Below are 17,927 nucleotides of genomic sequence, written 5' to 3'. Positions count from 1 at the left end.
AAAAGCAGCATTTGTGGGAAGTTTCAATTCATTATTTTATTTTGAAAAAAAGTGCTGCTGAATACTTCGGGAAGCTTATGGTGAACATGCTCCATCTCAAGATACTTGTGAACACTGGTTTAAATGCTTTAAAAGTGATGATTTTGATGTGAAAGACAAAGAATGTCCAGGTCTACTGAGAAAGTTTGAAGACCAACAGTTACAAGCATTATTGGATGAAGATGCATGTCAAACTCAAAAACAACTTACAGAAAGATTAAATGTTGCTTAGCAAACAATTTATGATCATTTACAAGCAATGGGAAAGATTTTAAAGGAAGGAAAATGGGTGCCACATCAACTGAACGAAAGACAAATGGAAAACCGAAAAGTCATCAGTAAAATGTTGCTTCAGCAGCACTTAAGAAAGTCTTTGCATCAAATTGTGACTGGTGATGAAAGTGGATTTATTTTGAGAATCCCAAATGCATAAAATCATGGGTTGATCCAGGTCAACCATCAGCATCGACTGCAAGGCCAAATTGCTTCGGAAAGAAGACAATTTTCTGCATTTGGTGGGATCAGGAAGGTGTGGTGTATTTTGAGCTTCTAAAACCAGCTGAAACCATTAATACTGATCGCTACTGACAACAAATAATCAATTTGAACCATACTTTGATTGTGAAATGACCAGAATGGTTCATAGGTCAACACTCAACCACTGAGCCACACCGGCCAGGCTTTACCAATTATTAACTCTTAACTGAAGACCCCAAACTATGTGCTGGACATTACCTCGGGCTCTTTATATCTGTAACTAGATTCCATTTCTTTATATTTCTTCTTGGGGGTGTGTGAGGGGGGGAATCCCTTGATAGTTATTATCCTGATTATGGCCCTGGATCCATGGAAGGGAAAGCATTATACTGCTGTTCAACAGTGTATCAGACCCATTTGTTTCTTTTCTCCTTTGTTTCTATTGCCCTAGGAGAGTATTAGTGTGAGATGTCTGAGGTTTTACTGCCTATGTTTTCTTCTAGAATTTTTATTATTTTGGGACTTACATTTAAGTTTTTTATCCATTTTGAGTTTATTCTTGTGTATGGTATAAGCTGGTGATCTAGTTACATTTTATTTTGCATATATCTGTCCAATTTTCCTAACACCATTTATTGAAGAGACTTTCTTTACTCCATTGTATGCTCTTGCTTCATTTGTCAAATATTAATTGACTATAATGGTGTGGATCAATTTGGGGGGGGGTCTCTGCTCTGTTCCATTGGTCTATATGCCTATTCTTGTGCCAGTACCACGCTGTTTTGTTACAGTAGCTTTGTAGTATAGTTTTATTACAGTATTATGATCCCTGCAAGTTTGTTATTCATTCTCAAGAGTGCTGAGACTTTTGGGGTCTTTTCTGGTTCCATTTAAATTTTTTAAATATTTGTTCCAGATCTGTGAAATATCCCATTAGCATTTTAATAGAGATTGTGTTGAATCTGCAGATTGCTTTGTGTAGTATGGACATTTTAATGGTGTTAATTCTTCAATCCATGAACACTGCATATGCTTCCACTTGTTCATGTCTTCCTGTTTCATTTTTTCAGTGTCCTGTAGTTTTCTGAGTACAGGTCTTTTATCTCCTTGGTTAAGTATATTCCTAGGTATCTTATTTTTTGTTGTTGCCATGGTAAATGGGATTTTTTTTAAGTTTCTCTTTCTGACAGTTCATTATTGGTGTATAAAAATGACATCAATTCATGGATGTTAATTTGTATCCAGTAGCACTTTGCCAAATTCATTTATTAAATCTAGCAGTTTTTTGGTGTATTCTGTAGAGTTTTCTATGTACAGTATCATGCCATCTGCAAATAATGACAGTTTTATAGCCTCCTTTCCAATTTTGAAGCCTTTTATTTTTTTTCTTGTCTAATTGCTGTGGTTAGGATTTCCAGTGCTATACTGAATAAGAATGGTGAAAGCAGACACCTGTCTTGTTCCTGATCTTAAGGAACTTTTAGTTTTTGCCAGTTGAGTATGATGTTGGCTGTAGGTTTGTCATATATGGTCATTATTATGTTGAGGTATGATCCCTATATTCCCACTTTGCTGAAAATATTTATCATAAATGGTGCCAGAATTTATCAAATTTGCACCTACTAATATGATCATGTAATTTTTATTCTTCGTTTTGTTTGTGACGAATCACATTCATCGATTTGTGAATATTGTGCCAGCCTTCCATTCCTGGAGTAACCCTTTGTATATGATGTATGATCTTTTTGATGTATTGATGGATCCAATTTGCTAATATTTTGTTGAAGATTTTAGCATCTATAATCATCAAGGATATTTGCTGTAATTTTCTTTCTTTGTAGTGTCTTTACCTGGTTTTGGAATTAGAATAATGCTGGCTTTTTAAAAAGAGCTTGAAAGTCTTCTCTCCTCTTCAGGTTTTTTTACAATAGTTTGAGGAGGTTAGGTATCTGTTCTTAGAATGTTTGGTAAAACTCACCTGTGAAGACATCAGTCTATGACTTTTGTTTATTGGGAGTGTTTTGATTACTTCTTCATTTCTTGTTATCGGCCTATTCAGGTTTTCTGGTTCTTCCTGATTGAGTTTTGTAAGATTATATGTTTCTAGGAGTTTGTCCATTTTGCCCATGTTGTCCAATTTGTTGGCATATAGTTATTTAAAGTATTTTCTTACAATGCTGTCTAGTTCTGTGATGTCAGTTGTTACTTCGCCTCTTTCATTTCTGATTTTATTTATTTGGTTCCTCTTTGTTTCTTGATGAGTCAGGCTAAAAGTTCATCAATCTTGTTTATCTTTTCTAGTCATGGTTTCATTGATCTTTGTATTGTTTGTGTTTAGTCTGTCAGTTATTTCCACTCTGATCTTTATTTTTCCTTCCTTCTACTTTGGGCTTTTCTTGTTCTCTCTTTAATTCTTTTTGTCATAGGGTTAGTTTGTTTATTTGAGCTTTTTCTTGTTTCTTGAGGTAGGCCTGCAATGCTATGAACTTTCCTCTCAGGATTGATTTAGCTGTGTCCCAGATATTTGGGGTGGTTGTATGTTTGTTTTCATTTGTTTCCAGGAAGTTTTTGTTTTTTTTCCTTGATCTCATTGGTAACCAATTCATTGTTTAATAACATGCTATTTAGCCTCCATATATCTGAATGTTTTTTTGTGTTTTTATTATAGTTGATTTTTAGTTTCATGCCATTGTGATCCGAGAAGATGCTTGATAAGATTTCCATCTTCTTCAGTTTGTTAAGAATTATTTTGTGCCGAAACCGGTTTGGCTCAGTGGATAGAGCGTCGGCCTGCGGACTGAAAGGTCCCAGGTTCGATTCCGGTCAAGGGCATGTACCTGGGTTGCGGGCACATCCCCGGTGGGGGATGTGCAGGAGGCGGCTGGTCGATGTTTCTCTCCCATTGATGTTTCTGACTCTCTGTTTCTCTCCCTTCCTCTCTGTAAAAAATCAATAAAATATATTAAAAAAAAAAGAATTATTTTGTGTCCTAACATGTCTATTTTTTAGAATGTTCCAGGTACACTTGAGAAGAATGTATATTCTGCAGCTTTGGGATGAAATGATCTGTGAATATCAGTTAATCCCCCTGATCTGGTGTGTTGTTTAAGGCCTCTGTTTTCTTGTTGATTTTTCTTCCAGAAGATCTATCCAGTGATTTCAGCAGGGTGCTAAAGTCCCCTACTATGACTATATTGCTGTCCATTTCTTTCTAAAGTCCACCAAGAATATTCTTTATATTTTTAGATGCTTCTATATTTACCAGTGTTATATTTTCTTGTTGTATCGATCCCTTTAACATTATGTAGTAACCTTCTTTGTCTCTTTTATGGGCCTTTGTTTTGAAGTCTATTATGTCAGATATGAGTATTGCTACTCCTGCTTTTTTCTTTCCATTTTCATCTGTATGGAATATATTTTTTCATCCTTTCACTTTGGGGTTGTGTGAATCTTTTGCTTTGAGGTAAGTCTCTTGTAGATACTGTATACACACACACACACACACACACACACACACACACGACATATATACATATTTTCTTATTCAGGTACCCTATGTCTTTTGATTGGAGCATTTAACACATTTACATTTAAGGTTATTATTGAAAGGTACTTATTTATTGCCATTTTCTTCTTTATACCCATCTTCCTCTCCAAAATCATCTTTTTCTTAAAGCAGTCCCTTTAACATTTCTTGCAACATTGGTTTAGTGGTAATGTACTCTTTTAGTCTTTTTTGTCTAGGAAGCTCTTTATTTCGCCTTCAATTTTAAATGATAGCCTTCCTGGGTAGAGTATTCTTAGATTCAGCTCCTTGCTTTTCATTGCTTTGAATATTTCATGCCAATTCCTTCTGGCCTGAAATGTTTTGGTTGAGAAATCAGCTGACAGTCTAATGGGAACTCCTTTGTAGCTAACTTTCTGTCTCTCTCTTGTTACCTTTAAGGTTCTTTATTTGTCTTTAACGTTTGTCACTTCAATTATAATGTGTCTTGGTGTGGGTCCCATGAGGTTCATCTTGTTTGGGACCCTCAGTGCTTCCTGCACTTATGTTACTTTATCCTTCACCCACTGAGAGAAGTATTCTTGTCATTATCTCTTTAAACAAGTTTTCTATTTCTTGCTTCTCTTTCTGTTTCCCCTGTGATGCAAAATGTTACATTTCATATTGTCCCAAAGATCCCTTAAACTATCCTGGTTTTAAGTTCTTCTAATTTTTGCTGCTCTAATAGAGTGGGTTTTTTCTGCTTTGTTCTCCATTCACTGATTTGAGCTTCCACTTTGTTTAATCTACTTTTAATTCCTTCCCATGTATTTTTTTCCTTCCTGTGTATTCTTGATGTCAGACATGGTAGTGTTCATTTCTGACTTGTTCTTGTTCATGGTTTCTATTTCCTTGTTCATGCTATCGTAATTCCCACTAATTGCCTTGTAATTCTCACTAAATTCCTTGAACATCTTTATAACCTTTACTTTGAATTCTGTCATCAGATAAATTGCTTTCATCCATTTCATTTTTATGGAGATTCTTCCCTTTCTTTCATTTGGGGTTGTTTGTCTCCCCACTTTAGCTGTCTCTTTGTGTTTGTTTCTATGTATTAGGTAGAATTGCTTTCCCTCCCAGTCTTTGTGGGGTGGCCTTCTGTAGTAAATGTCCTGTGGGACTCAATGGTGCAGTCTTCTTGATCTCCTGAGCTGAATACTCCAGGAATGTCCGTTTTATCTATTATATGAACTCTCCTGTTGTAATTTGGTCTTGATTGCTGTTGGCCTGTTCATGTGTGTGATCAACCCTTAGCTAGCCAACTGTGAGGCTCGACTCTGACCATGTCATGTAAGTTGTTGTACAGGAGTGCCAGCGGCTGCAATGGGCATGCAAGTGGCAAGTATCTGCGGAAGTGGCAGTGAGAGGGTTCCGGGGAATCATAAGTTTTACACTTGGATTATGGTGATTTCAGATTAGAAGTGCCCTCAACACCTCCTTCTCTGCTCAAAGCCTTCATAGACTGAAATCCAGGTGTTGGCTGGGCTATATTCTCAACCAGAAGCCTGGCTAGAGTAGGACCGGCTTCTGTGGCTCTAGAATGCATAGCAGCTGTGAAGCCAGCATTGGAGATAGAGGTCCTAGGAATTATCTTTTATCTTTTGTTCAGAAGTGACTACTGTTAAAATTTTAATGTATAACCTGTTTAGTTTTTGTTGTGTGTGAATACATAGATGTAGACACATACACAATGTATTGTTTTTACAAACTTTATATGTAATGACCATTTTTCTATATAATTAGATATTTCCTAACATTTTAATGATTACATAAGGTTGCATTGTTTAAATGGATTCTAATTTATTTGGTACCCTGTCAATGTTTAGGATGCTTCCAATTTTTTTCCTTACGAGAGCATTATTACTTTTTGGTTTTTTTTTTGGCTTGATCAGGAAAAAAAATTTCCAAGTACTTTTTAAGACCTAGAATATCCACAATGAGGTCTTATAAGCTCATGAAATAACATCACTTCTTTGCATACAGTCTCTTGGCTTTATACTTACCCTTGGGTTCCAAATAAAAACACCTCCAATTCACCCCTTTTGATTTTCATACCAATAAATAAGACTTTCTCTGAATTTCATACTCATATTTAATGGGTACCCCTGGAATAAATGAATTTATATGTGGTTTGGTATACAATTTTCTTTGTTATATTCAGGAGAAAATAAAATCTCATTTGTTGAGAGTTGCAAGTAACTTTTTATTTTTATTTTTTAAATCCTCACCCAAGGATATTTTTAAATTGATTTTGAGAGAGAAACATCATTGTGAAAGAAAAGCACCGATCAGTTGCCTCCCATACATGCCCCAATCAGGAGTGGAACCCACAACCTATGTATGTTCCCTAACCAGGAATCAAACCCGCAGTCTTTTGGTGTACAGGATGATGCTCCAATTAACTGAGCCACCCGGCCAAGGCACAGGAAATATTTTAATGTTTTTCACCATCTATGTTTAAATTTATAGTTAAGAACTTTTGTATTTTCTATAATTCTATATAATAAAGAGCTAATATGCAAATCGTTGTCACACCCTCGTGCCTGGGCCCGGGGACCTGAGGCCACGCCCCCCACCTGGTGGGGCTTGATGGGGGATCTGAGGCTGTGTCCCTCACCTGGCACTGGGCCGAGGGACCTGAGGCTGTACCCCCCAGCCCTGCGGGGCTTGATGGGGGTGGGGCCGGCCGGGTCTTGGGCGATTTCGAGGCACACGCGGGTGGGTGGGGACTTGACTCGGTCCCATGGTGCGCCCCAGACTCTGACAGGAGGGAGATTTTCATACACATTTTACTAATTTTCTTTCATCTCTGACACTTCTATTATAGAGAAAGGGCAAATAGCAATATTAAAATATTTCCTCTAATTCCTTTTTTTAAATTTTTTAAAATTTATTTGTTTTTAATTTTATTGTTTAAAGTATTACAAATAGTAGTACATATGTCTCCTTTTCCCCCTCCCCCCCCATTGACCTTCCCCTGGCCTCCCCTACCCCCGGGCACATGCCCTCACCCCACCCCACCCAGTGTCTTGTGTCCATTGGTTATGCTTATATGCATGCATACAAGTCCTTCGGTGGATCTCTTACCTCCTCCCCCTCACCCCTCCCCAACCTTCCTGCTGTAATTTTTTTTTTTTTAAATATATTTTATTGACTTTCCACAGAGAGAAGGGAGAGAGATAGAGAGTCAGAAACATCGATGAGAGAGAAACATCGACCAGCTGCCTCCCGCACATCCCCCACCGGGGAAGTGCCCACAACCCAGGCACACGCCCCCGACCGGAATCGAACCCGGGACCCCCCAGTCCGCAGGCCGACACTCCATCCACTGAGCCAAACCGGCCTCGGAAGTAATTTGACAATTTGTTTGATGCTTCTCTGCCTCTGTATCTGTCTTCAATTCTTTTTTTTAATGTGCACGAATTTTGTGCACCGGGCCACTAGTGTTAATATATTTCTGTGATGTTTGTGAGCAGGTTTTTAATAATAATTTAAGGTTTTAATGAGCCATGTTTTGGGTGTAGTAATGCTTTTTTCCCCCCTCCCTCTTTTCTTTTTCTTTTTCTTTTTTTTTTTTTTTTTTTTTTTTTGTCTTTATGTAGGTTGCTTCTATCTTTGCTTTTGCCACCTGTGGAGGTTTTAAGGGCAAAACAGAAATTCTAGTGAGTTGTCCTCCTAAAGTTCCTGAGAATAAAACCATTACAGCTACTTTTGGTTATCCATTCAGGTGAGTTATTTGTTTGTTTTTATGGTTTAACAATTCTTTTTGCTTTCATATTGACCCATTAAGATTTCCAGCAATTTATTAATCTTGGAGGATAAAAGAATTTTAATTGCATCCTCATTTGTAAATAGTGGTCATTGATACTCAAACTGTGGTACATAGACCAATGTCTGTCTTCCAACTGTTTCCCTAGTCTGTGGTGAAATAAAATTATAGAAAATGGGAGTAGCATTTAAAAATTATTAAATGACATTGCCTTGACATTTGTATTCTATCATCCTACAGTGGATTAGAAATTTAATAACAAAACAGAGACTGCTCCATCACCATAGTGTGAGAAGTCATGATTTGGAAGCAAACACAACATGAAAAAAATTCAAATTTCTCATATGTTCGCCATTACTAAATAATAGTGTTCTTTATATAATTTTAGGACATGGATTTATGTGAAATGAGTTTCTATGGAGTTCCTATCCTATGATAAAACTTCATTTTCTTACCCTCAAATTAAAATGAATTTTTGTTGTTGTTAATCCTCACCCGAGGATATTTTTCCTTTGATTTTTAGAGAAAGTAGAAGGGAGGGGGAGAAAGAGAGAAACATGAACGTGAGAGAGACACATCAATTGGTTGCCTCCTGTACTGGCCTCAACCAGGGCCAGGGTTCAAGCCTGCAACCGAGGTACGTGCCCTTGACTGGAATTGAACCTGCAACCCTTCAGTCCACGGGCTGATGCTCTACTGAACCAAACAGACCAGGGCCAAAATGAATATGTTGTGAATTCTTCTATTTGACTTTAATATTCATTGAACAGTTATTTAATGTGTCCTATGTTTAAGCCATAGTGTGAAGCTCCTTTCACTTACTCTAACTACTTTCTTGACCTCTCTAGGATTCAGTTTTTCTGGTCAGTATATTGGAAATATTATCTATTAAGGTCATTTTGATGATTAAATTAAATCTTACATTAAAGATCTGTCAGTTAGCAAGTGCTTGGTATCATTGCCGCTCCATCTCCCAACCCTTCTCTTATAAATTTGCTGTACAAGGAACTCTTACTGCATCTTTAGCAATAGTATTCGCATCTTTAGCAATAGTATTCTTGTGAATTATGGATAGGGAAAATTAAAGACAAAGTGAAGTTGGCAGGTAATTAAATCCAGGATTAAAATGTGAATTATTATAATTGGCTTTCCTGGTGCTAGTCACACAGTCTCTTTCTTAGAATGGAATATTATGTCTCAAATTGTAAACTGTTTTATATCAGCCCTCTTACTCTGTTACAGTTTTAATGCAGAAGATAGTATCTGGATTTGTAAATGTTTAAGTCTGTATTAAATCTATCACAAATCAATTACTAGAAATAATGTATAATTTGTATATATATTATGAAAGTCTTAAATTCATTTTAATATTTGAATTTTTCCTTTTATTTCAAAAGAAAAATGTTTTTAATTTATAAGATAAAGCAAAGTTGGTTTACAGTTATGAGTACATAAAGCACAGAGTTTTGTCTTGTATTATTATTTATTAATTGTTATTTTTCCATGCAAACAACTGTAAACCTACTTTTGCCTTGCCCTGTATTTGGGGAATATTTTTTTTTAATGTCATTTTAATATTCTGCCTGTGTATTTTTGTCTCTGTTGGAGGAGTCCAGATCATTTATTGGTGCATTTCTTTTAATAGGTTGAATCAAGCATCATTTCAGGCTTCTCCAGTAGATGTGTGTAATATAAGTTGGAACAGTTTAGTCCTTGTTGGAGATTATGCTTCTTCTGCACAATTCTATGTTACGTTTGCAGTCTTTGTCTTCCTGTACTGCATTACTGCTCTTCTGCTCTATCTTGGTTACACAAACCTATATCGGGATAGTCGAAAACTTCCCATGATTGTAAGTAATCACTTTCCTTTTATACAAAAATAATTTGTATATGATAAATATGTATTATATTTGCAATAAAATATAGATTTCCTTACACTGTAAATAAAAATTCTTGTCATGAGCGAATTCAACATATTTTGACCTATGTTTGCCATGAGGTTGAGTTTTCTCCTGTTGTCATGTTTAAGCCAATTCTTTTAGGGTGTTTGGAGCACTTTTTCTGTACTCTAGGGAGTGTTGAGGTTTGCTTCTTACTCTGTTTTAACCTGGGAAAACCTCAGATACGTAATAGACCATCTTAGGTTGCAAGTAGCAGAGAAATTAAGCAGAACTGCTGACTATACTAGTAGTTTCATAACTGTGGTCCCACTTCTTCCCTTTTTTCTCTCTTCTCAAAGACCCCCTGTATGCCTCTACAATATGATCTTGAGATTAACAGTCAATAAATTAGCAAACTATGGCCCACAAGCCAAATCTGATTCATTGTTTTTGGTTTTAATAAAGTTTTTTTGGAACATAGCTGCACTCAATCATTTACAATATTGTCTATGACTGCTTTCATGCTACAGTGGCAGAGTTAAGTACTTATAACAGAGATAAAAAATATTTACTGTCTTGCCTTTTTTTAAGAAAAAAAAATTGCTGACTCCTGGTCTAAATTCCTTAATTTCTTAAGTTAAAACCTGAGGCAGATAATTCTATAAGAATTATAGAGTTCAGCATTAGTGGCATTCATGAGTTAATTTTGAAACTTTAGATGACAACAAAATATTTGGATTTGAAGTCCTAGCACCTTTCTTGACTTTAGTCTACTGAGCTAAAGAATAGAAATAATCTCTAATATTTATTAGTAGAATCTGCCCTGGATCATTGGTAACAGATTCAGAGATAAGCCATGGGTTTAAGCTTGATCTCCACTACAGAAAAATAAGTACAAAGGCAGTATTAGTGTTACTGACTTGAAGGGAGAACCAGAGGTGTTTTTTGTGATACTGATCATTTATATATTGAGAAAATACTGACATGCTAATTATTTATGAGTTTACTTTAAGAGAAGGTATTTAAATATGAAGAAATTATGAAATAAGATAACAGGTTTTATTTATTTACTTATTTTTAATTTTTGCTGCCTGGATCATAAGAATGCAAATGGTAAGTAAGGAATAAAACAATTTTTTATCATCCATGTTTATTTCATTTTTTATATATAGAAGAGTTCTTAAACCTGACATTTTTATAAAACATTTCTTTATTGTTAGGTGCCTTCCAGAAAGACATCAACTATTTGTAATGCTTAATCAACAGAAATTACATGTTAGGCAGCTATAAAACTATGATGATCAGATATTATATTTTGTTAAAATTCTTTATAACTTATATTTAAATGAAGACATTTCTTGCCATGTTGTCATTATCCCAACAAATTTTTAAGTTAAATTTAGCAGTGAGCCTTTCATTTCTCATATTTTGTTTAATAAGCTTTAAAGTGACCACACTTTTAAAAGCAACATTCAAATCGAGTTTTTTTCTTTTTTCAATAAATGTTTATTGATTTCAGATAGGAAGGGAGAGGGTGAGAGAGATAGAAACATCAATGATGAGAATCATTGATCATCTGCCTCTTGGATTCCCCACTCTGAGGATCAAGCCTGCAATCTAGGCATATGCCTTGACCAGGGAACCAACCATGACCTTGTTCCTAGGTCAGCACTCAACCTCTGAACCATGCCGGCTGGGCCAAATCTAGTTTTTTTTGTGGAAGGTTTTTCTGTCTAATAAAACTGATCTAGTTGCATCAATCAGAAAGTTAAAAGTAATTTTTCACCTCAGTGATCAATTAGTGGTCATATAGAGAGATAATTCAGAATTAATTCCTTAAGTGTTGTTGTTTTTTTTGATATAGCATATAATAGATGCTTTTTGTAGTAAAAGTCCAGCTTCTAAATTAAATTTTGAATTCTACGTTTATTTTATTTTTTAAATATATATCTTTGTTGATTTCAGAGAGGAAGGGAAAGGGAAAGAGAGATAATAAAAACATCAATGATGTGGGAGAATCATCGATTGGCTGCCTCCTGCACATCCCCTACTGGAGCTCAAGCCCGCAACCCAGGCATGTGCCCTTGACCGGAATCAAACCTGGGACCCTTCAGTCCACAGGCGGACGCTCTTTCCACTGAGCTAAACCAGCTAGGGCTTGAATTCTACTTTTAATTTAAACATATGTAAAAAAGTTTTCTCGAGATACCCAAATTTTTAAATATAGGCAAATATGACATTTGTTTTTTTTTTTTTAAAGTACTGTTTGTTAATGATGACATTCTTTTATTTTAGCAATCCTCTGCTAAGGTATTTCTAGGAACATTTCAATTGTGACATTAAATTCACTAGAGGCCCAGTGCACGAAATTGTGCATGGGTAGGGTCCCTAGGCCTAGCCTGCAATCAGGGCCATTTTCCACCTGATTGCATGTTTCCAGTCCTGCCCAGTCGTCATTCACTCTGGTTCCCTGTGGTTCCCCATTGGCCATCCAGCGATTGGAACCTGTGGGCTGCGGGGAGGGACCAAGAGGTGGTCAGTACACCTTATAGCGACTAGCTGATCGGTCATTCTGGTCATTATGCCATTATGGTTGCTGGCCTTTTATTATATAGGATTATAGTTCCCTTTTTAAGTAAATGTACTACTTTTTTGTGTTAAGTAGTAAGAACTTAAGGGTTCTAGGCCATGTGGAGAGTCAGAAATACCATAAAATAAAACCAAACCAATATAGGGTATCCCAGATCCTAAAAATCTCTTATAAATCATATCCTGATGATTGGTAGGACTAGGACTGCCATAGGCAGCTACAGTGTGAACTGCTGCAGAACTCCAGGTATGCATGGTGCATTGTCTTAACTAGAATCCTGAGCAGGACAAAATCTATCTTCAGAGACCCACATTTCCTCCTCATCCTAGGGTTACTCAGTGCATTATTTTCAGAAAAGTTTTTGAAGTATAAGAATGTCATGTGTTAAGCCATCAGCAAAGTAGATTTAAAGAACATAATCATGAAAGGGAAAAACCAGCTTGTTGTTTAATTTGGAGGGAAAAAACCCTAAAAATTAAGAGGATTTGATGTATATATTGGTCAAAGCTGTGAACTTGAGCCCAGAGATTACTTTTTAAACATGTGATAACCTCATACATACTACTTCTCAGTTCTCTAAAAGTCATTGTATTTCTAGCAAGGGTTTAGGAAATGTCTACCTGCAGCAAAAAGGAACTCCCTCAGTGCAAAAATTTAAGCTATCAAGTTTCTGTCCTTTTCTCTTTGATCTACATTTGTTAAAAGGATCAGTAACAGTAGAAAGCTCAGATACAAAATGTAAATACCTCCATGTTTGTAAAGTTAATCGTATTGTTTTGGGTTCTCTAATCACAAGATATTTATTCAATGTCATTTTGACCAAGTGAACAAGCTACATGTAACATAATTTCTGTATTTCATAAGTGGTCACTGGTGTTTATCCTAAATAAATAACTAAGAGCTGGCTGGCAAAAGTAATTAAAAACTAATCAGATTCATTTTTAAAACAAAACACTTCTGGGATAAGCTCCAGAATCCATTCCTGAGCTTGGGAGTTTCGCTGCAGCTGTGTATAAACTCATACTTGTAGCCTTGAGTATACCCTAATACATAACATTAAAAGATACAAATTTTACATTATTCCCACTTTGGTCTTTAATTTAAAGGAAGACTAAAAAAAATGGGACTTATATTTTATATTACACAAATGCATATTTTTAAAAAGTGTTATTTAGATCTTTATAACAATACTAATTGACAAATTTTAGTTTCCCAGCAGAAAGGATTGAGTAAGAGTAGATGTTTCTTTTCCTTTCTTCATCTTATTAGTTTGAGAAGAAACTATCCAAAATATTAAAAACTTCAGTTCTGATTTTAGAAATATAATAACTAGCAAAGGCTTTAGAAAATTACTAGGATAAGATATTTTCAGAGAGATTTCTTTCTTGTTCTTTTATTATTATAATGAGCATTCTGAAAATTTCATGATCATGAATTTAAAAAGACTAGTTTTCCTGATAAGGCTTTTCACCATTCCATTTTGCATATCATGGAGAATTAGATTTAAAGTTAGTTTTGTCAGAACAATCTGGTAAAGCAGACGAAGAGTAAGGGAGTTAAAGAGTATATGCAAGGGATTATATTGAAGGACCTTAGAATATAAAATAAGGAGGGAAATTAGAGCATAAATGAGGTTGAGAGACAATAAACAAGTGCTAAGATCAGATTGTAGGTCTCCATGGGGGATGTTTTTAAGGTGCAGTGCCAGAGAGAGGTAGCTGGAAAGAGAAGTGCTAGTGGGGAGTGGGCTGTTTAAAATAGAGAATTTGAAGGGATACAATTATTGGAAATAACGGTCTAAGATATGATCCTGGGAGTGAGTGGCTTAGGTATGCATGTGGTAAGGGCTATGTAAAACCTTGATTTCTTTTTTTTTTTTTTTTTTTAATATATTTTATTGATTTTCCACAGAGAGGAAGGGAGAAGAGAGTGAGAAACATCGATGAGAGAGAAACATCGATCAGCTGCCTCCTGCACCCCCCCCCCCTCCCCGCGCTGGGGATATGCCCGCAACCAAGGTACATGCCCTTGAGTCTTATTTAGTGTTGTTGCTCAGGCTTTGGGCTAGTAATAATAAACAGCAATGTTTGTTATGTTGACTGTGCCCTTTCTTATAAAGTGTACATGAAGGCCATTTCTCAGTACCATGGGATTCGATGTAATCTCAATTCCTTCATTATGGATTTAAATTTAGTATTTTTAAATTTACTGTTCATTATTAATTCATACTTCTTTTTACTTTAGGACTTTGTTGTTACTCTTGTTGTCACATTCTTGTGGCTGGTGAGCACTTCAGCCTGGGCTAAAGCTCTTACAGATATTAAAATAGCTACCAGTCACAGTATTATCCAGGAACTTGCACCCTGTCGTTCTTCAGAATTGAAGTGTTATTTTGGCTCTGTGACTAGTATGGGATCCCTAAATGTATCTGTGGTATGTATGCAGTATTTATAAGATATTTCATTTCGCTTATTTGAAAAACCTTACCTAATAATTTAAGAAAACAATAGCTTTTAATAATTTCTAAATGTGTTGGGTTTTATTTTTAGTAAACTATCAGAATCCTGGTTACCATATAATCTTTACCTTTATGACAACAAAGAAAAGTTTGTTAGAAAAGTTAGAAAACGGGTTTGAACAAGATCATAATTGAGTCTTTTTTGTCATTAAAATTGACTAGGCAAGACTTCTACCTGATAGGTATTTATAATAGTCACTAACATTTATTAAGTCAATATGTCAGGTGTTACACTAAGGGCATTACACTCATATCTTACGTGACCCAACAATCTAAGGGAATGTGGGAGGTGGCACTATTATCTTCACTTTACAACTGGGAAAAAATGTAGCCCCTGCTAGTTCACCCAAGTTGGCAAACCAAGGTTTGAACTAGATCTGACTTTAGAACTCGTTCTCTAATCTTACTTGCTCTGAGTATGAAAGTAATACTTTTCTGGCTTAATAAATAACCTAAAAAATTAAGTCTACATAAATGTACATATTCTTCAGTCCTCTATTTTACCAAAATTCAGATCAATATATAATTAAATATAATGTTACATGGAGTATATTATGTTTAGGAACGTCTTTGTGTCTTTTTAAGGAAGTGTTGGATGAAGTTAGCACTGTCTTATAAAGCAATTTGGCCAAATTTTTGCTTTATAACTTTGTAATAAAAAAATCACCTTTTTTGCACTTACATCGATTGATAATATCTGAAATGGACAGTTTCAGAAATGTTTTTGTATGCAAATATACAAAAAGGTATAAAGCTTTGCCTTCAGTAATATGATAGTACTCTGAAGCTTCTTATCCCACTCTTACTTCACATTCTTTTTATAAATATAAGAACATATTTATATTTCTTGAATTTAGGGGAAAAAATGTGAAATAGGGCAGCTTCAGTTTATTCATCTTTGAGACTTCTTACCAAATTTATACCAGAGACTAATGTAAGATGTGAAATAAAGTTCTTCTGACTCCTTTTCTCTTCTCCCTGTTGTTGGAGTAGGAAAGATGGTAGGTAGTAGGGGTATAAAGTAGGGAAGTAGGAAAAAATACACAAGGCAACTTGAAGGAGGGATTTAGTTACGCTCTCACATTTAATCCTATGATAGTAGTGAGCATGCAAAAATAGGATTTATTTTTAGTCATGGTTGTATATGTTACAAACTTAGAGATTTAGCTTTTTTCATTGGGAATAAGTCATTATATATTCGAATTTGGCGTTTAAATATAAAGTATTTTTTATTCCACGTCATATGTAGTTTAAACTTCAAATGAAATGATGGTATACTGCCTGGAAATGTTAAGTATTTAAGGAAAACTAAGATGGGTATGAATATTTAAGTAGATATTAGATCTTCATGTTTATTTTTCTCTTTCTTAGATCTTTGGCTTTCTGAATATGATACTTTGGGGAGGAAATGCATGGTTTGTGTACAAGGAGACCAACTTACACAGTCCATCAAATACTTCTGCTTCTAATACCCAAGGAGGTATTCCACCTACTGGAATATAATTTAAGGGAGAAGTACACTGTATAAAATATACGTCTATACTATGACCTGTTGTCAACATCTTGAGAAGCATTATGTGTTTCTAATAAAAGTAATGGCTTTTTCAATAAATTGGTGGGTTTAAAATTTTGCTGCTTTTTTACACAAAGCCTGTACCTTTCCCAGAAATTTAAGATGTAAATGTATTCGTACATGTAAATTTGAAAATTCAGGGCCTATTATGAGATGATACACATTTTAAATGAACATTAATTTCTTCACTAACTTGTTTGCCTTCCAGAGTGTTTACACCTTAAGCTTAACATATATCTTCACTCAGAAAAGAGTTATATTGTCATATCATAATAAGAAGAAAGATCTATTTGGAATATACACTACTGTCAGTTTGTACAGATCATATACCTAAGACCTATCTTTAAGAAAGCCTTGATTACATAAATCATATTTAGAAAAAAACATATTTAGTTGAGAATTTATATCAGGACATTGTTTATATGTATGGAAAATTTTTAATTGCAAAGACTGGGTGTATGTTTTATTTGTTTTTCTAAATGACTTACAGTACTTAATAGGTGTGCTAAAATGTTTTGGAAGTGGGGGTTGAAAATTTTTAATAGGTGTGTGTTAATAATTCTGTCTTATAAGATGTAAGCTTCCATTATGCTGATTGTTTAATAGACTCGCTATATAAGCAGAAAGAACATGGTTCATCTAGATATTTTTATATGTATGGGCATTACTCTTAGTGATATTTGTTGTCCTTTGTTGCTCATGCCACTTAACTGCAGGTTGAGACCTATTCTCCTTGCAAGTAGAATAAAATAATGCACTTTTTTTGGCAGACCCTATTCATATGGTTAAAAAAATTAAGATTGCCTTTTATTTTTGAAACCTTTAATATTTAGATTCAATGAAGTTGTTATTGAATTTAGCATTGATATTGTAAAATAAATGCAATTTGGATTTCATATTTCTTAACATTCATTCTTATTTCACAAATGGTTGATAAAGAAATTATGCATCATAAACAAGGAATCTTTGATGTTTTTAATTTGTATTTCTCTGATTGCTATTGAGTTTGGTGATCTTTCTTTGTATTTAATGGCCCCTTAGGTTTCCCCTATTCTGTATTGCCTATTTATCTTCATGGATTGTGCTTTTTGTGTCTTTAGGTATATTTTGAATCCAGGGCTTATTCACATTTTGCTTCCTAATCTTTTTGTTGTACAGGCCAGATTTTGTATTCTTACCACTTGATTGTTTATTTGTGAAGCATGTCTTGCTACTGCCTTATTTTTGTTGATTTTATTCATGACAAGAATTGTCAGTATGAGAATATATCTTTTATGCAACCAACTTAATAAAGAAGTCAAAAGAAAGAGTGCACTGATTGTTATATTACAAAGAAACCTTCATCTTAAAGGCATGAGCAATGCAAAATAAAATTAATTTTCAAAGCAAGCAATAGAATATCACAGTAGTTTGTTGGGGTTTTTTTTTATGTTTGGCAAGGAATAAAAGATAAAAAATGCTTTGGAGACCCTGCGTCTATCCTTTTTTTTCTTTCAATCTCATTTTTTTAAATGTTTGTTTATAACCTTCAAGCGAA

At 34.9% G+C, this 17,927-nt stretch overlaps 1 protein-coding gene across 1 annotated transcript in view; it reads left to right on the top strand.

The window, feature by feature from the left end:
• SYPL1 (synaptophysin like 1) overlaps positions 1-17,697 on the top strand; it is a 28,340-nt gene extending 10,643 nt beyond the window's left edge. The window contains exons 3-6 of the mRNA XM_081101797.1: positions 7,663-7,787; positions 9,475-9,679; positions 14,544-14,732; positions 16,189-17,697. Of these exons, the coding sequence (XP_080957923.1) occupies positions 7,663-7,787; positions 9,475-9,679; positions 14,544-14,732; positions 16,189-16,320 (651 nt within the window). The 3' untranslated portion in view covers positions 16,321-17,697. The remainder of the gene's footprint in view (positions 1-7,662; positions 7,788-9,474; positions 9,680-14,543; positions 14,733-16,188) is intronic.
• The last annotated feature ends 230 nt before the right edge of the window (positions 17,698-17,927 follow it).

Source organism: Myotis nattereri (assembly GCF_964212035.1).
Source record: "Myotis nattereri genome assembly, chromosome: 11".
Lineage (NCBI taxonomy): Eukaryota > Metazoa > Chordata > Mammalia > Chiroptera > Vespertilionidae > Myotis > Myotis nattereri.
This window is presented reverse-complemented; position numbering and strand designations above follow the sequence as displayed.